The 21295-nt window shown below is 41.4% G+C and overlaps 2 protein-coding genes across 9 annotated transcripts in view; both read right to left on the reverse strand.

The window, feature by feature from the left end:
• map4k2 (mitogen-activated protein kinase kinase kinase kinase 2) overlaps positions 1-9191 on the reverse strand; it is a 49140-nt gene extending 39949 nt beyond the window's left edge. For 5 of the 7 annotated variants that reach the window (XM_015047016.1, XM_015046979.1, XM_015047007.1 and 2 more), the window contains exons 1-3: positions 8914-9191; positions 2124-2181; positions 6-96 (exon numbers count right to left, since the gene is read on the reverse strand). In XM_015047016.1, the coding sequence (XP_014902502.1) occupies positions 6-96; positions 2124-2181; positions 8914-9006 (242 nt within the window). In that variant the 5' untranslated portion in view covers positions 9007-9191. The remainder of the gene's footprint in view (positions 1-5; positions 97-2123; positions 2182-8913) is intronic. The other 2 variants (XM_015046989.1, XM_015046972.1) reach the window with 1 other exon arrangement.
• A 1147-nt stretch (positions 9192-10338) lies between these two features.
• On the reverse strand, positions 10339-20845 carry men1 (multiple endocrine neoplasia I). Of its 2 annotated transcripts, XM_015047034.1 has the most exons (10): positions 20723-20845; positions 18072-18606; positions 16433-16641; positions 16216-16344; positions 15347-15387; positions 15186-15273; positions 14762-14898; positions 12033-12174; positions 11713-11886; positions 10996-11523 (listed from the first exon to the last, which is right to left on the reverse strand). In XM_015047034.1, exons 2-10 carry the CDS (start codon positions 18505-18507, stop codon positions 10996-10998), a joined length of 1884 nt encoding a protein of 627 aa, XP_014902520.1. In that variant the 5' UTR covers positions 18508-18606; positions 20723-20845. The 2 variants fall into 2 exon arrangements, with proteins under 2 accessions (XP_014902528.1, XP_014902520.1); XM_015047042.1 differs by lacking the exon at positions 20723-20845 and having other exon boundaries at positions 10339-11523; positions 18072-18507.
• Between the last annotated feature and the right edge of the window lie 450 nt (positions 20846-21295).

The raw sequence follows: 21295 nt of genomic DNA on the forward strand, positions 1-21295 counted from the left end.
ATCACCTGTGATAGCTGCCGAAGTAGGCAACAATGTTTTTGTGCTTGCATTCCTTCATCATGGTGATCTCCTGCTGGATGGATGTGATGTCATCACCTGTCCAGACAGACGTCTAAGTGAGTGTTTTCCTCTCAACTCTCATGTCACAAACACAGGGAGAGAAAATTACAGAGCTGGAAATCACAGACCTGCACTAACAGCTATAGGGTAGGATACATTTATGGTCTGCAGAGGTTGGGCCACCTGTTTACTGTGGTGATCTGTCAGACAGCCTGCAATTTCACCCACTCAGACGTTGCAGAACAATATTGTAACAGGCCTTTATATGATGCTGCGTATTCTGAAGGTTAGAAAAATAGACGCAGAAGAAAATGCAGTGGTTCTATGGGCCTGTAATTAACCTACCTGTTAGTTGGTAGGTTAGTCGCAGGCTCCCATTTATTCTAATATGTCTTTATTCTGAATGTACCGTAATTCAGTTCATTCATAATGTTCACCTAATTTAAAAGTATTCACTTTCAACCAAGGAGGAAAACACAAGCCAAACTAAATCCTGAGCCTCGTCCCTGTTTCATCTGTTGTGACAGAAAACATCATACTCTAGAAGTCTTCCTGCACCGAGAGTACACAGAACAACCAGGTGACTCCTTTTTTATGCAACATCAGTCTACAGTCAATGCATCTCTGACTCCCAAAATGCATTCGGCTTATGAAAAGTCACAACAATTGTTTGAATACAAAGAGGGATGGATCTTTTGCCCTGTGATGGACTGGTGACCTGTCCAGGGTGACCCCTCTTTCATCACACCATTGCATAAAAAGCCTTTTGAGGAAAACATTGCTAGTTTAGGACAAGCCGTGTTGTCAGCTGATCTCATTTGATCACGAATAAAGAAAATCTGACCAATCAAGGTAACCACCAATTAGAACACCTTAGAAGTGAACACTACACAAAGTTATTACCAAATGAAAGCAACAGAAAAAAAATAATACAAAACATTTAGGATAGCTGGAAATCGTTTTAGTAGTTCCCCAAAAATTCCCATAATGTCAGAATGATGATGTATTTAGAGATGATAGGAAATGTTTTAAATGGTTAGGTTTTCTAATGAAAGAACATTAAAATAAATGTCTGGAACAGTGTCGACCAAAGACAAGATGTTGATGGCAAAAACATGACAAAAAACTAAAACAGCAAGCCATGATTACTGTGACACACCATGGTGGAGGGGTGATGATCTGGGCTTGTTTTGGTGTCATAGGAGCCATGAAGCTTGTATCCTATCAAAGTATTCTAGAATCTGTTCTGCAATTGAAGCTTCATCAGAACTAAGTGGAACAGTGAACAGGACAGGAAATCTAAAACAGAAGGGCTGAAAAGGAAAAGAACCCAGACATTGCAACAGTCCAGTCAAAGTCCAGAACCTGGTTGAAACATTTTGATAGGAATTTATTGGGATGCGAGCTGAAAATGAACCACAATGAACCACCACCATGTTGTGAAGAAGAGTGGGCCTACATTTCCTATAAGCGTGTCAGAGACGTGTGAGACGGGGAGAATGAAAAGTTCCTGCTGCTAAAGACGCATCACACACAGCTTTCCTTTCTAACCTTTACCTTTTGTAAAATAAAAGATAAAATGCAGTAGGTAGCACTGTTGCCTTGCAGCAAGAAAGTCCTGGGTTCGATTCCTGGCCTGGGGTCTTTCTGCATGGAGTTTGCATGTTCTCCTTGTGCATGGTGGGTTCTCTGGGTACTCCGGCTTCCTCCCACAGTCCAAAAACATGACTGTCAGGTTAATTGGTCTCTCTGAGTCTAAATTCTCCCTAGGTGTGTGTGTAAGTGTGTGTGTGCATGGTTGTCCTGTCTGTCCCTGTGTTGCCCTGTGACAGACTGGTGACCTGTCCAGGGTGACCCCGCCTCTTGCCTGAAACGTTCTCTGGAGAGGCACCAGCAACCCTCCTGACCCCACTGAGGGACAATAGTGTAAAGAAAGTGGATGGATGGAAGATAAAGTGTAAAATCATTTGATGGTCAATCTCAAAGATTCATAAATAACATCAGTCAGTGACTCAGAGTAAAACTGACTGGTATGAAATTTGTGTTTAAAGTCTTAAACCTACCAGGATCCAGCTTGACGATTTTAATCGCTGCCAGTTCAGATGTCCTGATGCTGCGGGCCTGGAAAAGAATAAAAATAAATGATGTCAAAAAGCTATTAAAGGAATCAATATCTATACTTTAATAGCTTCATACTTTATACAATCAGACTGTAGATGAATGTCTGGGGAAAACCTGCACAGTGATTGGCTGTTTAACTTCAGTTCCAGCTTTAATCTCCTCCTTTATTCTCAGTCTGATCAAGAACTCTACAGTAAGTTGTTTTACAAACACTTTTATCCAGAGTAATCAAAAAGAAAGAAACTAGAGGTTTAAGTTTGGTCCTTCCACCATCTGGGCCAAACACAGCATCACACTTCATACAGAACGTTTTTCCTCCTTCCAGAGTTCTTCTGATTCTGACTTTTCTGTCACACTAAAAGGTCTAAATAAATGAGTCAGGTTCTTTCCTCTCATAAAACCAATCATCCTTTGCATCTATGATGCAAAAATTAGGTTGACTGGAAAAATTTAGCCACAAGAAAAAAATGCAAAAACAGAAGGAATGCCTGATGAAGCAGGACTAGATCAAAACTTAAAGAACAGTTCTTTTTGTGTGTGCTTTCAAACAGCTATGAAACATAAAACAGGGTTTAGTGTTTAGAAAGACGTGTCTCCTCCTGCAACCACCTATGTGCTTAAATTAACTTTTTTTAATGGCAGGCAGTTAGAGAGGAAATCAAGAAAATCAAGGAAATGATGGACAATCCTGAGCATCTTCTTCGTGAAAAATACGAGTGTCTTCAGTCAGAGGCTTCTTCAAACTCACTGTAATACAGACTGTTTCTGCCCACAGCTAGCAGCATCTACAAAACTCTTTGAAGAAACAAACTGCTGGCTGGACATGTCTGGTAAAGCAGAATTCATGGTTCAGTTAGAGCAGGTCATCCAGGTCCAGATGTAAGAAAAATTCATACCAGAACACTGTTTGGATGAAGGTATGCTGCAGTTTCTTTTCTGCTGTGTTAGCAGCTAGTAATGAGAACTAAACAACACACACATTGTAAAAAGTTTCACTTTTTTCTTGATAAAATCCAAAATGTTTTCCCAAAAGTCTCGGGTTTAAAGATTTGGTTTGTTTGTTTTTGTTGTTTTTTTCTGAGAAATAGGAGACGGGTCTTTTGCTGTTGAAGGTTGACATAAATTGAAATCATAATTTGAAAACTGAAATATTTAAGAGTGACAGAATGCAGATACAGAAGAAATCTGAGATGGTAGGAGCTTTTATGAGGCGCTATTTAAATCACAACAAAGTCACCTTCTTTAATTTACATCACTGAAAATTTTGACAAATTACATATTACATGGTGTCATCTCAAATGAAATCATCGGGATATAATTTCCCATTGGGATAAACAGTCATTAAATTAAAATTAAGATTTGATAAAACTAGAGCATAAAGTTCTAACACAGAGAGCAACAGTCAAAAATCGAGACACTTGGAAATCCTGTCTGAGACATCCAGCTGCTTAGTGACAGAGGAGGCCTGATGTTAACCTGCAGAAGAAAGAGACGTTTTCACAGAGAAAACATGTTGCGTTGGTCGGAAGTGGGGGAGGAGAAATGGGTGAGCAGCAGTGTAACCAAAGCACTGCCACTATTTATGTAATCATCGTACAGTGCCACATGTCAAGACCAGCTCAAGTGGTTGACTTACGAAAGCCTCATGTGGACTAAGACGGGTTTATCATGGCAGCCATGTTGAAGAATATGTAACAAAAAGACTTTTAATAATACCATATAAAAAGGAAAAACTACATTGTTGACATAGTGAATCATGTCATTCACTATGTCAATGACATGATTGCTTGTATATTTATTTATATAGCACATATATAAATAATAACATAAACTGCCACAGGAGTCTATATTACTTATTAATATAACACAAATAAAAACAACAGTTGACCAAAATGCTTCACAATTTTGCCAGCAACCATTAAAGTTTCTTGCATTCTGACTGACAGCAGCATGCGGGATATGAAGAGCTTTCTCTGGGTTTCTCCATGGAGTCCTCCAAAGCTAAGCCTTAGGACCCCAACATTTTCTCGTATGTACCTCTTTCTTGACAAAGTCAGTCTGTGGCACATGGATACCCTTTCACAGTGCACCACATGGCATCCCATACACTCGGAAAACTTAACATCACAAAGTTGCATTCAAGGAAAGTGGGAAAAAAATTCTTCAACTTCAAGGAACCAGTAAATGTTTAGGTATTTTTCTTTTCATAAGTCATGAATAAATGCTGAAAGTTATTTTTAAATATTTTAATTGAACAGTCCTCAGTTCTTCCTGAAAACATTAGTCATTCCCATTCATAGCAGAATGACTGGTTTCCACTCAGGGCATCCATAACAAATGAGGTAAGAACCAATGGAACAGTTTCCCTCAACAAAACCTGTAGCTTGTCTGATTTCTACTTCCTGTTTTCTTTCCTGTTCCACTTTAGAACTTCCTGTAGCTACAGTAATGATGATGTCACAAAGTGGTTTTTCAAACTAATGCTCAGTGAGGCTGCATACATACAGCAGGAGGAAGAGGACACTTCACTTCAGCAAACATCAAAACTGTCTCATAACCAGAGATACGTACAACTATTATTAAAACCATAGTTTAACTAAACTGAGCCCAAGCATTTCAACATGCTTAACAGGCAAAATGTCACAAAAAACAAACCAGTAATCTTGTGCTGTTTAGGATTGTATCCATTGGCATAATGCGACCCAGGGGAATTATATTCTTTAAGATTAAAAGGAAAGTGTTTGGTCCAATGCAAGTATATGTGAGGTTTGAATCCTAGATGTGGAATCTGAACATGCTGCATGTCAAATGTGCATCAGCAAACATTCATGAACTACAATAACACAAACCTGTCAATGTATATTTTACACGTGTACGTTTGTTTAACCTATATATTAGCTAATATACCTCTGAATATCACTTAGTCCAATAAGAGTTTCTCTAGTTATGTAAACTGATTGCTACTAAATCTGGGACCTGTACCTTAACCGCATAGTTTTGTCTTAAATATTAGTGTTTTTAAAACAAACCTGATAATTGCATGTGAAAAACCACTTTGTGACATCATCATTACTGTAGCTACAGGAAGCTCTAAAGTGTATTCTTGTATTTTCTCTTCTTATAAAGTGTCCTTGGGTGTCTTGAAAAGTGTTAACAATTAAAATGCATTATTATTTCTACTACTAATACTATTATTATTACTATTAACTTCTGGCAGCGGTGAGCAGGTACTCCAGGACTACTGGACCACATTCCAGTTCCTCTCCGTTTCCAGGTGATTCTGTGTGAACATAATGCTTGATGTGATCCATTAGGTTTTCTACTGGATGAAGGTTCAGGGGTTGTTCTGGCAGCTTCATTCTGTTAATCTGAAGATCCTGCCTTACATGCTGAAAGGCCATTTCCTTTCAACATGTAAGACACTATTTTGTTGTCTTCACAGTAGGAGTGCAACGGCACTTAAATGCTACATATTTAAAATATGACTTAAAAGAAAATTTACTTCCTAGTCTATTGGCTTTAATTTGGACCTCTGTCTTTTTTAATACTCCACCTTCAGGAAGTCATCACAACATGGCTCCTCTATTAACCGTTTAACAACATTTTTACCAGCGTTATTCTGAGAAGTATTTCCTTTAATGAGCTCAGCAGATCCACAGTTTGCTAATTACTGCTGGCTAGTCTGAAGGAATTGAGTGAGGGAGATGGTGTGGAAGATTTTAAGTCACATTTTCTTACACTTGTACCATTGTTACCAGTTGAGTATTATTTTATTGTTTTAACACCACAGCTTCTTGTTCCTGAGGTTCCCTTAGTACATTGTCCCCCACAGGAGAGGGAGGAGGAGTGGTACAGGGGACAAGGAAATAATTCTAACCCTAAAGAATAACTACACCCAAGAAGTAATTAATGTAATTAAACTAGAGTAACAGAATAATTAGACAAGAAATAAACATTAAAACTAGACTCACTACGAAAGGACTGAACCAAAGAAGAACAGAAACACGGCTGATCTGCTTAAGCAAAAGAAACAAAGGAACAGAAAATAACAAAACAAAAACTAACTCAAACAACCAAAAATAACGACACGTTTAGGTTTAGGATGTACATGTGCCCACCCCCACACATGTGGACTAGATATCCAGGATGTTTTGACACAATTTTTTTTTCTCCACAAAAAAGGAGACAAAAAGGGAAATTATTTTTTCCCCTTTCTGGGGGAAAAACAGTTTTCAATGTTTTAACAATAAAGATGATTAACAAAAGAAAAAATCAAAAAGAAAAAAAATCAAATCAATCATCCCGAAACCATCTCAAGGTCATTACCTTTATTTGACCTAAATCCAGTTAATGATGAACCTGCACTCAAACTGTATTTATACAATATTTATGACAGAGTCAGAAAAGCTTTGTGGTTTCTGAGAGCCACTCACTGACACTTGAACTGAGTAACACCAGGATCTATTGACAGCCCACACAGTCACATGTCCAGAGGTTTCTCTCTCCACGCCAGAAGATGCAGCTCCACCAAATCCGCCAACAGGAGAAGTGGGAAGTCATAATGTGCAATTGTCTGTGACTGTACATAGCGCTGCTCCCGTTCCTAACTGAGACACAGGCCACAGTATGTTCAGCTGTCAGAGTAATACAAAGGTGCTGCAGACTGTCAGTCAGCTGATCAGAGGCTGAAGGTCTGTGGCCCCATCAGAGAGCGGGACCCAGCGGTCGCTCTGTACAGTTTTACCTTCTGTTGGGTCTGTGCTGCTATATTTGGTTTGTACTTCTAATTTGCAACATGTGAACACAGCACATGTAGTCAAACAGTGGATGATGTGACAGTGTGTTCAGTGTCTCTACAGCTCCAGGCCAGATATTTCTAATGCTAAAGAACACAAACAGATAAAACTTTAGTGCCAAAAGGCCCGCTGAGACCTGTCATCCAAATGCTTTTCCACATACTTTTGTATTGAACACTGTAAAATCCCAACGGGCAGTTAAATCAGTACACTCCATGTGTTAGACTGTAAAAACCTTCTCTTTCAAACTGAAATCAAGCTAAATGCAGCCGGTCTCAGCACACAACTGCTTCAACAAGATAAGAGCAACTGAAAAGAAAAAGAAAAAATCTGTAAACAAAAACTCTTTCAGCATTTACACACCTGCCAATCTGCACACTGAACAAACCACCGGCTGCTAACTGAAAACGCATCACTTCCTTTACCACACAGAGAGTCTCATGGGAACGACGGCCGCCAGAGCAGTTTGAGAACATTTCAACTATTGGAAACTGAAACTATCTCCTGGCTGAGAAACACTTCATAGAACGACTGTTTCTGAAAACAGTCCAACACTCCAAACAATCTAACACTAGGTTGGGTAGCAGGACGTCACCTGATTTTAACCCCAAACCAGAAATATTCTGTGGGCCAGTCGAGAAAAAATCCTGGTGTTTCACAAGACATGAATGAATCTGGATCAGGACGGCTCTGCTTTATGTTTCTACAGCTGAATTTCATTCTGATCTCATTCTCCTCTTTAATTTAGCTTTAAGTTTGAACTTACAAATAGAAAAACTTGATTACTGAGTTAAACACAACCAGCGTTTGCAAAGCAGCCAATGCAGAAGTGCCATTTATTGTCTTTACATATTGATGAATATTTAAGGTATATTTGATGTGTGAAGTATTAAAATAGACAGCTCTAAGATGCTTGAGAAGGAATCTCAAATATTTGCAGATTGTAGCTGTTCACTATTTACTGTGCTCCCTAACATCTGCGATTCACTGGATTTCAAACTTCAGTCTTTTTGTGTTGTGCTTGTTGGCAAAAACATTCCACAATGAACTGCTGATTTTAACTGTTGTTAGTAAGGCCAACAAATGTAATCTATCCACGTCCCAAAACATTATTGAAATGCTTCTGTTGGTGTTCAGAGTCTGGTGGGTTTAATTTAACAACAAGTTTGACCGTCACTAAATTCTACTCAATTTCCCATAGAACCATTGGACCTGCAGCTCAGATCATGTTTTCATGGCTTATATTAAATGTGAAATCCAAACAAAACTGCAACAAGCAGCAATGGTGATGATTTATTTTTTCTGTTTACACCTAAACTCCTCAGCCGGATATGGAATCTGTGATGTGATTTTTTTTTTAAGAAAAAGAAGAAACAATACAAATTCTTGCCCAGTTTCTGCAGGATGCAGAAGGCACCGGGGTGTGCGAACAGAGCAGGATGTTTGCATCCTGACACTCAGATCAGAGGAAAAAGACACAATGATATGTTGCACATAACAATACTACATATTGGACATTTATGTAGTATGTAATAAGTTGCTGAGATGATATCAGCCCCATTCAAATAATACAAAAAAGTGATTTCCAACTGAGATGAGGAGCTTAGAGAGTTTAACAGAGGGAGGCTGGAGGCTCCGCAGGAGTCAAGGTGACAGGACAGGAAGATTCTGACAGGTAAAATACCCACAGCCACGTCCCGAGTGGATCTGATCTGATCTGAGCTGAGCTGTTGGAGGGTGGAGGGAGTTTGGACTCCATGGTGAATAACCCCAGCAGCTCTAATCTGTCTGGTTCTCCCCAAACAAACAGGTTCACTGTCAGGAAGTTAAGCTTCCTGTGCGCTTTCTGCACAGATCCACAACAGTTCACGTTAACGAACACACTGGCATGTAATTGCTCCACTGCCTCAGTGAAAACATGCCGTTACACGTTTACCTTGAACACATCTCCGTAGGTTCCGCAACCAATCCGGTGGATGAGCTCGTAGTCCTCCAGGGGGTCCAGGAAGGAGACCCCTATCCTGTCCATGCTGGGAGGCACCTGTGGGGGCTCAGACTGAGCCTCTCTATTTCCACATCCTAAGTCGGACCGATGGAGAAAGCAGATCCCGGTCCTGTTGGAGCCTGGCGGGGTGATGGGGGCTGACTGCAGGCTACTGCTGCTGGATCAGTCCAGGCGCTGATTTCTGACTGCAGAGTCTGAAAGTACAGCCCATCCTGAGGCGCAGGAACCGCAGCACGCATGAGCAGAAGCAGCACTGTAAAATATTTCAAACTGGCTCCGCAGACACTTCAAACGACTGCGGCGTGTTTAGATCAACAAATATTCACTTTAACGAGCAAATACCTGATAATTTCATTAGAACGTTCTGAAATGTAGGGAAACCGGTAATATTCGTTTTTACTAAATTTGTCTCATAAAGCACGATATCATTTGTTTTGATACTTAGGTATTTTTTTATAGCTTACAAACACACACATGCACACGTTTGTTTCGCTATCTTTGCGGGGACTTTCTGTGGACTTTCACTAATCCTAACCAAAACCAAATTCACCCCTTGGTCCTAAACATAACTCATAATCCAAAAAACAGCATTTCTCCTTGTGGGGACCAAAGCCTGGTCACATATTACGTTGTGGCAGTGGGTCCCCTCAATGTAACGTGTCAGTAAAATGGTCCCCACAATGCACATGTTCACCACAAACAGTTTAAACTGTTAACATTAAGCTAACAGAACCACAACATTAAAATCAGAGCCTCAAGACTGAGGCTGTTATCATACTTGATACTTGTTATCTCATCAGTTTGTTTCTGTGACCTGATGGTTTTTCATTCCAGGGCAGACCTCTGGGAAAGCTGTCCAGTCCTGGTGAATGCAGTTCTGAGGTGTTTGCGTTCACAGAATGTCCTGCTGACTCACGGTGCTGACAGGAATCCAGACCAACCTGTGTGTAGATGTGTGTGTTACATTCCTGCTGATGGAGTCATGTAGCAGTACAGCTGCTGCCAATTGTCTGCTCAGGTTCCAACTCTGGATAATCACTCATTTACACTACTCCATCAGTTTTCCTTTCAATATGCCGCCCATATTTACTAATGGTACTCTTCTTTGAGTAGTTTACCGAACGCCTCCAACTAGTAGAAGAAATTATTGTATAATGCAAAATTCAAAGTTAATTCCTGACTGACTGATGCTCAATAGTTCTAAACCAAGATGTGTTGAGCTATTTGTGTTGTTTATGTTTGCTGAACATTTTCCTAATGAGCCCACTTAGTTAAAGGGGTTGAATGCGTTTCATCAGTGAGTCAACAAAACAATTCAAGCACTGTATGACTTTATGAAAATCATGACAAATTCTTGGTTGTTTTTAGGTCTTTATTACTTGTAGATACAAGAAAAAGAACCACAATTTATCAAGCAAAACGACGTAGCAGAGTGACCCAGTGGGGCTCCATCAAAACAGTGCATGGTCTCTCCAATGAACAGAATCAGACGGAGCTCAGGCATTCTTCAAACTAAAGGCCACCTACTTCAGAAACAACAAAAACCAAATAAGGCAACATAGAGCTAGCAAGAAAGAAGCTGTCAGTAGAGCAGAGTGGACAATGTTACACAGTAACTATCCTAAATTAATCCTTTCCAAGGTTTCAGTCATCAACAGGTTCTTCTTATTGGGGTGGGTTGATTTTTACACTGATGTTCTCCATCACTTTGGCTTCTACATAAAAGTAAATGACAAGTTCCACAAGTTGTCAGTTAAAACACAAACTAATGAGAGGCTGCTTCCAATCTATCAGTCAGCCTCTTCTCCTAACTTCACTTCTTAAATTAAAACTAGATAGATGAAATGTTCACTTCCTCCGATATGTGATGTTTAGTTCATCATCTGTGCAAGTCAAATCTATTGCTCAGAATGACGCATGTAAACTGAGATGGTTACCTACATGAAGACCACTAGTGTCCCTCAGGGTTTTCACAGTATTCCCTCCCTCCATTCTCCTCGACAATCAACATGTCTACAGTGACTTGCGCTGGCGCTTCATGAAGGACATGGAGTAGTCCCCTGCTGGGGTGCTCTTCTGCCTCTTCATCTGGACCTGGGACTGGGCGGTGAGCTGCAGTTTGATGGCGCTGGAGTTCACCTTGGCTGCACACAGCAGCTCCTTCATACCCTTCATCTTCTCACTCTGGAAGACGACCACGGGGCCGGCGGGGCAGGGCGAGGCAAGCTGCTGGGACAACGGGGAGGAGACGGACTCTGAACTGGGGGATTTGGGAGTCCCGTCCGTCTCTCCGGTCCGCAGACCCTGAGAGGAGCGACGGCGAACAGCTCCGTCCCCCACCTTCTTGGGCTGAGGTGCTGCTGCTGCAGGTTGCTGGCTAGGTGGAGAGGTGGGGGCAGTGAGGGGAGAGGAGCTCTGATCCTCCAGCTTGGACTCCCTCCTGGGGCCCCGCCGCCGGCCCTCCCGGGGGTCCTCACTCGACTGGTCGTCATCATCCTGGCACTCGGGTTCTTTGGTGATGATCGACACTTTCTGACGCACCTGGCAGTTTAAAACGAGCCGTTTTTTTATGATGTACTTCTGATATTTCCACACAGCAATGAACAACACAGAAAGAGCAACAGTCAACGATAAAATAATAATAAAATAAATCAAAAAATATAAAAATTAAATGAAAAATGTAAAAAGTAAAGAAACATTAATTGTAGCTTGGAAGCAGCAGTTCCTGACCTGAGAGTCGAAGCGGCTCAGAGACTGGACCAGGTATGTGGCCCAGCCCACATGAAGAACCGGGGTGGGACTCCCCTCCTCCCACTTGCAGATGCCGTCATAGAAACGAAGCAGGTGGGCAAAGCATTCTGGGTCCTGGAGTGCTGAGATGGCCGTCATCTGCTTGGCGTTCTCCTGAAGGAACACACCTGATCAAAGGAATCCCACTAACAACTGCTGGTTCTCCAGTTCAGACCAGTCTAATTTGGTGGATCTCATGCAGGTTTCAATTCTCTGTTACATTTGACCTTTAACCCTTACATGCAGCAGTGAGCACTCACCTTGTCGGGCCCATCTGCCCCGTCTCCATCCTCCCCAGGACCGTCAGCTGTAGCCGTCTCCTTCAGCAGAGTGGGGATGACGTCGTTTGCGATGTCGAAGAACTCCTTGTAGATCTCCTCATCCTCACGGAAATAGTTATAGCTGCAGCAGCAACACAAGTGCTTTAATACATCTGAGGAAATGAAAGAACTGACTTATCCCCACCACCGCTCCCCACTGATCAGATGTTCGGTTCTAACTGCAGCTCTGGGTCAGTTCGATAAGATCTGCGCTCCGCCATCATCATCATGTTTGAAACACATGGACACACTTCCCTGTGATTGTGCAGTGAGGGTGCGCTGCAGCAGAGGACAATGGGAAAGCAGGAAAAGGAAGCTGATGAACTGGGAGGGGAATGTGTGTGTGTGCTGGTATTAATAGCCACAGCTCATGAACCGGTGTGTGGGGATGCCAAGCTGAACGCTTCCTGGATCACACAACATCCTTTCAGGCCGAGCGTCACCAGGAGTCTCAACAGTCTGGGCTTTGTTAGTAGCAGTGTGATAACAGAAAATCCCCACAGAGAGCTGCTTTACCACCTGACAGGCTACGGATCTGCGCTTTCCACTTCTAGCCTGCTGAGGCAGCAGGTAAACAGACTGAATAGTTTGGGTAAAACTCTAGGATTCTGAAGGACCAACAAGGTGTGCTTCTACTACCACCCTGTGTTCACTGAGAGGAAATGATCTGTAACAACCTGACTGTGGAGAGACTGAAACAGTTTGAAACAGGCAACAAATTGAATGCTTTTCATGCCGTTTTATTTATGTCTGCAGAACTACACCACCTGCTGGTGAAACTTTGAACCTGCTTTGTAAATACACTGCTGGAGTTCATTTTAGGACATATTTGTCAGATTTTCTGTTGAAAATGTGGAGGTGTCAGAATTTTCTTGCCCATTTATGTCACTTAAGTGTTTGCTGTGCATAATTATTCATAGATTGATGAAAATGCAGTCATGGCCTCAGGAAGGCCTTAAAAGCAGAAATGACAAAGCAGCAAGAGGAATTTAACAAACATGGTGTAAATAATCAGATCTCAGAACTGCCACCAACATGTCTACACATCCACTAGAGAAGGAAATACTTCCCACGTGGTTTATATAAACATTCATGAGAATTACAGAACACACCCAACAGTGCAACTCCGAGTCTATTCCAAACACACTACACCCCTTGGGAATAACCCCCTCACCCACAGCCCCGACACGGTATCAATAAAACATCTATCATCAGAAACTACAGACTTTTAGAGAAGATGATGAAAGCTGATATTTGGTGTGTTACTCTAAGTCAGAAATGCTTCTGTCTGCTCCTTGCAGCTGCACTGCAACACAAAGCCCATGCAGGGGATAACTACCAAGGCTGCACCAATTGAAGTTTTCTGGTCGATCACCAATCTTTATAAAGCCTGACCTGCTGATTCCAATCTTTTTTTGTCTGAAAAGTCACTAAATATAGCAACAAAGTTGCTAATTGGCAATGTTGAGGTGACTATTGCTAATCGCACATGTGAAGACTTAACCTGGGGGCGACTCTGTTAGTTAAACCTCTCACATGACAGAGCAAAGAGGACAGTGGCTGATTTGGAGACCTTTGCAGAGGAAGATAAATTTAATTTCTCATGTATGCATCAGCCAATCTCAGAACTTAAAGGAAACTGGGGCTGATTTATTGATGCATCCCTATTAAACAGTTGCATTTCTCAGTTAAGTCATTAACATGGCAAGAATTATACAATATTTATAAAATTAACTATGTTCAGGTTTTCATTTCCATGTCACAAATTTTGGTGGTAAAGACACAGAAACTCTAAATAAATGGAAGACAATAGTTCTTAGCTATTGGGTTTATCTGTGCCTAATTGTTTAGAACACTGGTCAACAGCCAAAAAAATGTCTGGTGTATCTCAACTGTTTTAGGGTCATGTTGATGAGCTGAATCCTAAAATCACATTGGTTTTGCTCAATCAGGTCAACTTTCTGAACTATGGAGCAACATGAGCATCAAAATGCAGGACTTGTTCTCACATCTGGAGAATCTGATCAATGAGTGATGAGCAGGAGGAGAGATTCCATCAGGACAGGGAAGAGACGGAGAATTTTACAATGAAGACGTGATGTTCAACTCACATGTAGTTACCCTGATCAGTGTTTATTATTCAATTTGCAGAAATCCAAGTTTGTAACATTTAATTAATACACTCTGTTGGAAAACAATTCTTTTTCTCTCCTAAAACTTTTTTTTGGATGAGAAATATTAACAGAAATGAACTGATGATGTCACAAAAATGTCATCAATTTAGTCAGAAGATCAGATTTCTCAAAATCAAATTAGAATAAAAACCTGACCTGATTGGGAAACATGGATGTCATTTTTGGATTCAGCGATGCAAAATAGTCCTAATTCAGTTGAAAAAACATAGATAACTTCCAAAAGATATTTCTTTGTAACCCAGTGTTATGATTGGCCAGCATACATCCATGTCTCATAAATCAAGTAAAGTCATAATAAAGTATGAGGTTTCATAACAGCAGCAGTGCACTGAGGAACAAATGCAGTCGAAACACATATGACTTACAGAAACTTAGAAGACATCAGCTTGTGTTTCGGTCTACAGTGAGCTACGCTGACATGCTTCCATTGTTCTATACTTCTCCCACCTCCCATCCCTTGTGGTGTGAACTCACTCCTGCATGACCTGTGCTGCCTCAGCCCAGGCCTTCAGCGCCTCCTGCACATTCCTGTGTCGGTAGTGGAACCCAGCCAGGTACATGTAGGGGTAGATGTGCTCATTGTTGTAGAACTTCTGAGCAGAACCTACAGCCTGAAAAAGCACAAACATGCAACATCAATAACACAACAAACCCAACTTTCTGTTTAGCAAGAGCAGGATTCTTCTCCATCCAGTTGAACAAACTTCAGCTTTTTTGCAAAGAACAGAACAAAAAGCTGTAGCTCTCGATGTGCAAAGCTGCAGGAGACCCCACATGATGGCAGCCGGATATGCTGCACAACGCTGTTCTACAAACGACTGACTGCACTCAGTCAGGCACGGCACAGCCTTCAGCCTTCACTTATAAAATGCTTCATAGTCATATGCTTCATACGTACCTTCAGATGAATTTGCAGGGGATTCTCCTTTCCTGGTATTGGTTCTTGATCCTCAAGGTCCGCTAGAGTTCCCATTGCCATGGGATACCTGGAGGCAGAGACAGTGAAGCAGGGGTATGACAGAAAAGTAAACTGGTTTTCATTTGCTAATTCAGACTCACCTGTCCAGGTCCCCTCGATCATACAGCAACCAAAGAAGTTTCTGTGCCACAAAATGAAAATACAGAGTTATGACTAAAGGGAAACATCATTTCTCATCACAGAGTGGCTTCTTTAGGTTGGATTTTTTAAGTCCGATCTAAACTCTACTCCTTAGGCATTCTGGAATTAGATGCCAACTTTGGTTTTGTTGCTGCAGCAGTAAGTAAGGTGGTTTGGGCTAACGGTCTGGGTTAATGCAGAACTATTGTCTGAGGACATCTCCATGAGAGAAAAACGGGTCAGGCTAAAACTACGGGTATTGATAAATCTACCCAGATTTCCTTGATTTAAGTATAAGTATAACCTTATACTTAAATTAACCTTATACTTAAATTAACCTTTAAGTATAAGGTTAATTTGAGGAAGGTTAAGTGGAAGGAAAAAAGTATGACAGAAAAGGGTGCATGTGTGAGGGTGTCTAATCTAATCTGACATGAGAAACTAATCCTGTCCATTGATCTCATCTTCCTCCGTAAAGATCTGAAAATCAGCTTCTACCCCCCTCTGCTCTGCCTGACAGACACGCCCACTAGGTCACGTCTCAACGTGTGCGGTTAACAGTAGTCACTCCTGTTAGCGACTTTGCAGACAAAAAAAAATTGGTATTGGAAAAAAATGAAATTGGCAGATCAGGCTTTTTGAAGATCAGTTATCAGCCAAAAAACTTCAATGAGTGCACCCCTAATTTGAGCAGATCTCGATGCTGATGAGTATAATTCATTTAAGTATCTACTATATACAAATATCTTTAGTTCTGAAAGCCTTGAGCAAGGTTCATTAGAAAAAGATGACTTTTAGTCAGTAACAGATCCAAAGGGTTGGTGCTAACCTGCTGCAGCTGCAGGAGTTCTGAGCTGTCCGTGTGCAAATCCAGAGAAGGGTTGATGGCACACACCATGAAGGCCACCTCCATGTTCCTGTCACACTTCATGTAGGAGCCCTTCAGGTACAGCCAGCTCTGACAGAGGCAGGGACAGAGCAGCGATGTGAGCTCAGCTCATGTCTCCGTTTCTCTGCGGAGCTCCACTGACTCAGCCTGGACTAACCTTCTCACTGACTCCAGCCGTGACCGTCTGCCCTCTGCGGTCTTCGTTGCCCTTCCCATGCCAGGTGACCTCCGCTGTCTCCTCACCATTTTTCCCAAATATGACCCAGGCGTGGTCCTCGGACAGCGCCAGGTGGACGTCCTTCAGACCCAGCACCTGACAGGCCGCCACCACAGCGAAGGCCACTCCTGAGCTGTCCAGCTTGGTGCCTGGTTCACAGAAATAATAATCAATCAGGTTTATTTGTGTGGCACATTTCAGCAACAAGGCAGTTCAAAGTGCTTTACATCATAAAAATACAAAAACACAAAGTCCTAAAAGACGCCATACAGTCAACAATTGAGAAATCCAGTAAACATTTTACATTTTGTCAAGTGCCATCGCCAAATATGTTGGTCAATGTTTCATTTATTATGGTTCAGAACCAACTCTAACCAGGCGGGTTTTTAATTTAGATTTAAAGGAACTCAGTGTTTCAGCTGTTCTGCAGTTTTCCGGAAGTTTGTTCCAGATTTGTGGTGCATAGAAGCTGAATGTTTGGTTCTGGGAATGCAGAGTAGACTAATCACTGACATCACATTACATGCAATGTGAACTGGTAATATTAAGGCAAACAGAACTTAACTGAAAGTAAATGAACACGATGGACAAATGTTAGAATTCAGTTGCAGCATGAGACTTTCACTTCATTTTTGCAGTCAGTCTATTTCTGTCAGTATCCATCAGTATCAATGAAAAAAATATTACCTAAAAGCTTATATAATTCAGTAATTCAATTCAAAATATGACGATTGAAATTGAACACACAGTGACATATCTGAAGTATTTCTTTCAGTTGGTTTTGAGAACCAACTACTGACACGAATGGAAACCCAGAATTCATTTGTTTAGAAAAGTTGAGAAGTAGAAAAATAATAAAAGATTTGTGATATGAAATACTATTCATGTCTTTCAACATTCATCCTCCATAGTAGTGGAGGTAGGTGCTGTATCCAATATTATTGTAAGGTTAAGTGGAAGGAGAATGTATGGCATAAAAGGGTGCATGTCTAGGAGCTAACCTTAACACTGCCGAAGGCACCAATACCAGCTTCTATCACCATGGTAACACCAGAAATCTGTCTGACCTAAACTCAACAGAGAATCTATGGAGTGTTGTCCAGAAGAAGATGACAGACAGCAGACCTGACCCGGCTGGTGACCTGAAGGCTGCTAGCAAAACAACCTACGTTTTTACAGGCCGTTGCCAAGATACTTCAAACAGCTCAGGTGCACCCTGTTCTTACCGAGTCCACCTATGGAAAATCTAGCTGACTGAAGAGGATCAGGAATGGAATACATTTGTCCCAGATCAGAACAGAGAGCAAACAATGAAGGAGCATCAATCTGAAGACAGACTGGACCGTGCCAAAGTACTCTGTAAATAAGATTTGATTTGCTGAACAATGATTTTCCTTTCTGAACTAAATTAGTGAAAGAAATGACTGATATTCACCTAAGATGCATTAGTACAAGGGATTTTTTTTTTTCAAAAATAATAATAGAAATAACTCAAACCACAGGTTTTTCTTTCCTCCATTTCCCACCACAGTACATCCCAGAAGAGCTTCCTCTTTGGGATGGCCTTTGAAGGCTGTACCTGTGATGAGGCTGAACAGGGACTGGATGTGAGCCCGGTCCTTAAAATACGACCGACTGAGACTGTTCCAGATGACGTCTGACACTTTCTTCACCAGCTCTCTGCTAGACCCGGAAGCAGTTCTGCGGTACTGGGACAGGTCCACGGCGCCGCGGATCTGGGCTGTGAAACGTTCGTACAGTGCAGAAATCATTCCCAGCTCCACCGTGGGGAAGCAGGACGTGGGACAGTCCGGCTCCAGCGGCTCGAAGCGGACCCCTGGAACGTTTATGGGGATGACCCTGTTCACAGCCAGAAAGTGCTCAACAAAACCCAGGACCAGTGAGAGCAGAGCCAGGTCTGGTTCTGACTTGCGGAGCTCGGAATCAAACAGCTGGACCACGCCGTCGATGCCCCTGAGGGGGAAGAATTTCTTCTGTGATGAGTGCAAACCCATGATGATCCTGGTTTCCGGTCCGAACTTAAATCAGCCTGTCTTGCAGTGTGAATATTAGCAAGAAGTCAAGTCAATCCACATCCTCAGCTCACAGTGACCCTGCAGAGGGAAAACACACAGAACATTTTTACACAGAAAACAGAATTAAATCGAACTCACTGTCTTCGTTGCAAAACACATTTGGTTCATAGTTTTAAATAGCAACCATCATGAAAAATAGCATCTGTTTGTGAACATAAATGTGGGTTTTTACAGTCATTTCTAAAACCCCTTTCATATCATATAACATCTGGGGCCTTGAAGTCGTCCAAACAATCAAATATTTAACCTGTCATCATTTTTCTCAGTAAACATGTTTCTATTATTTGCAAAAAACGCTTACAAAGAAATTTCAGCCACAGCTTTTCCCTTTAAAACAATGGCTTCTATACTCACTGCTCAAAATTCCACTGTTAAAGAAAAAAGCAGATTGATGATAGATACTCGTTTACCACCAGTGAAACACTGGGAGAACAGACTTGAGTCAGATGAGGCCAGAAACTGAACTCTTTTGATATTATTGCACAAACTGCTCCGAGGATGAATGTTTCTGCAAATCATCCAAAACGCACCATGCTAGAAGTGAAAGGAGCATCAGGGTGAGGGCTATCTTACAGCATGAGGTCCTGCTAGAGTTCATATAACTGCAGGGAGGACGGATGGAGAAATGTACTGGGACATTCCCCAAACAAACCTGAAGATAAAACATGTATGAATTTAAAATCAAGAAAACCATCCCAAACACAGGAATGTGAAAACTTGCAGGTGCAAAGAATGCTTCAGCTACTATAAGCTTCAAACAAGCAAAACGATAATAAATAGTAAAACAGTTGGGAATTTGACCAAAAAAATGAAGGAAATTACATAAGTATTCTCATCTTTGCATCATGACACACCCATACACAGCCAAAAGTGCTTTCATGCATTTATTGAACAAAAATTTTTTACATTTCTGCCACAGATCAGAGCCGATTAAAGGAAAATTGCCTTACTCCTCTCTGGAAGATTGATCTCTCCATCTTGCGCCCCCAAGAGGGAGTGTGGGGCATAACCTCCCCTGGAAAAATGCTAACCCAAACCCCAGAGAATGATGATACAAAGGCGTACTAAATCATCTTATTTAATCAAGATTAGAAACATAAATATTAATCCCTCTCTCTCTTTTGTTTTTTAAATAATTTAGTCTGACAACCCTGTGAAAACCTTCTGAGTGCGCAACTGGCATCTCTATCCTAAACCTAAACTCTTGAATAGAAATAAGGACATACAAGATCTGGGTCTCCATCGACTCGTATCGGAGTTTGCTTTTTTAAACTCATCTGATTTCAGTGTTTGACATTGATCTTACAATGTTAATATAAATATAAAGAAGGCTATTTTATGTAACTATCTTGAAGTGGGCATATAGTCTTTATAGAGCTAAGTGTGACGTCGCCGAGCCACAATGAAAACAAATTGTTGAAAACTATACTGGATTCTTTTGAAATAAGCCAGCAGTGGTAAACAAGGCTTCCACCTCTACATAATAAAGTGAAGTGAACTGATCCTAGCCCAAGCCTCTTGGCTCGTTGTATAACCCAGCTTCTATGAGCGCAGCTGGTTGTAGATGTAACAGTGCAGTGGTGGGCGGGGCACCCCCACCGCTACACTCAACCACTCAGCGCCGAGCTGACAATCATAACCTATTTAGTCTCAGAAGACAGATTGCTTTACCACAGCATATCCGGATTATAAACGACGCACACGGGGACGTTTATTACAAACCAACGTAACCCATTAGATAAATGTGTTTACCAGACTAGCCGATTGACGTCGGCTAACTAGCTAACTTTACTGGCTTGAGTCATTGATCACTTTAAGCTTTCTTTCTCCTTATTTTTAATTCAAACTTTTTTCTTTCAGTCAGGAGGCAACCCATACAAGCAGTCCAAAGCAGGAAGCGCACTATTATATATACACATATCAAAAAGGTCTAATAGCAGCTGGACAAACAGTAGCTACACAGCTCGAAACCAGCTAACAAGCTACCAGACTGCTAGTTAGCTAAACTAATCTTTGGGATCACTCGCATCCTCCTCATCATTTAGTAAAATGCATCATCAAACTGGGCCGCTATATAAACTTAGAGAGCTATTATCAACTGTCGGTATTAGCTCTGTTTTAAGACATTACTCACCCGTGTTCTCATAGAGGAAGCCACATGTTTTTGTTTGTGTCCCTCTTCTTTTACCGCGCACTTCAGTCTGCCCGAAAATTACTCAGCGCGTACGACTCATGACGTCAGCGAATCTTAGAAGATCTCAATACAATACGGCGCGCTCCATGTCACGTAAATGAACAGCGACGGGGCCTATCCCTATGTTTGTAAATCTTAGCTCTGGTCCCCCATGCTTGTCTTGGGAAATGTAGTTTTTCTGAGCAGGTCACAATAGCACACAGTAGGGGGCAGCATGGGACTATTATGACATAAGTAGCTTCAAAATAGAACAAAGGTAAACATTACATAATGGGTAACAGACTTAAATGAAAACTTATGCACTTTTACATATGATTCACAGCCCCATGAGTGAAAATTATTTTCTTTATGCTAATAAAATGTATAAGTAAAGCTTAATATAAATTATGTTTTGTATGATACAATCATGCAACACTTTGATATTAGATTAAAATGTATCCTGTCGTCTGTCTGACGTTTAAAATGCAAAACAGATTTTATTCGGACCAGGCTGTCCATTTTAAAACCCGTTAT

The sequence above is a fragment of the Poecilia latipinna genome, unplaced genomic scaffold, assembly GCF_001443285.1.
Source record: "Poecilia latipinna isolate Pla-1442-1.1 unplaced genomic scaffold, P_latipinna-1.0 Scaffold40, whole genome shotgun sequence".
Classification (NCBI taxonomy): Eukaryota; Metazoa; Chordata; class Actinopteri; order Cyprinodontiformes; family Poeciliidae; genus Poecilia; species Poecilia latipinna.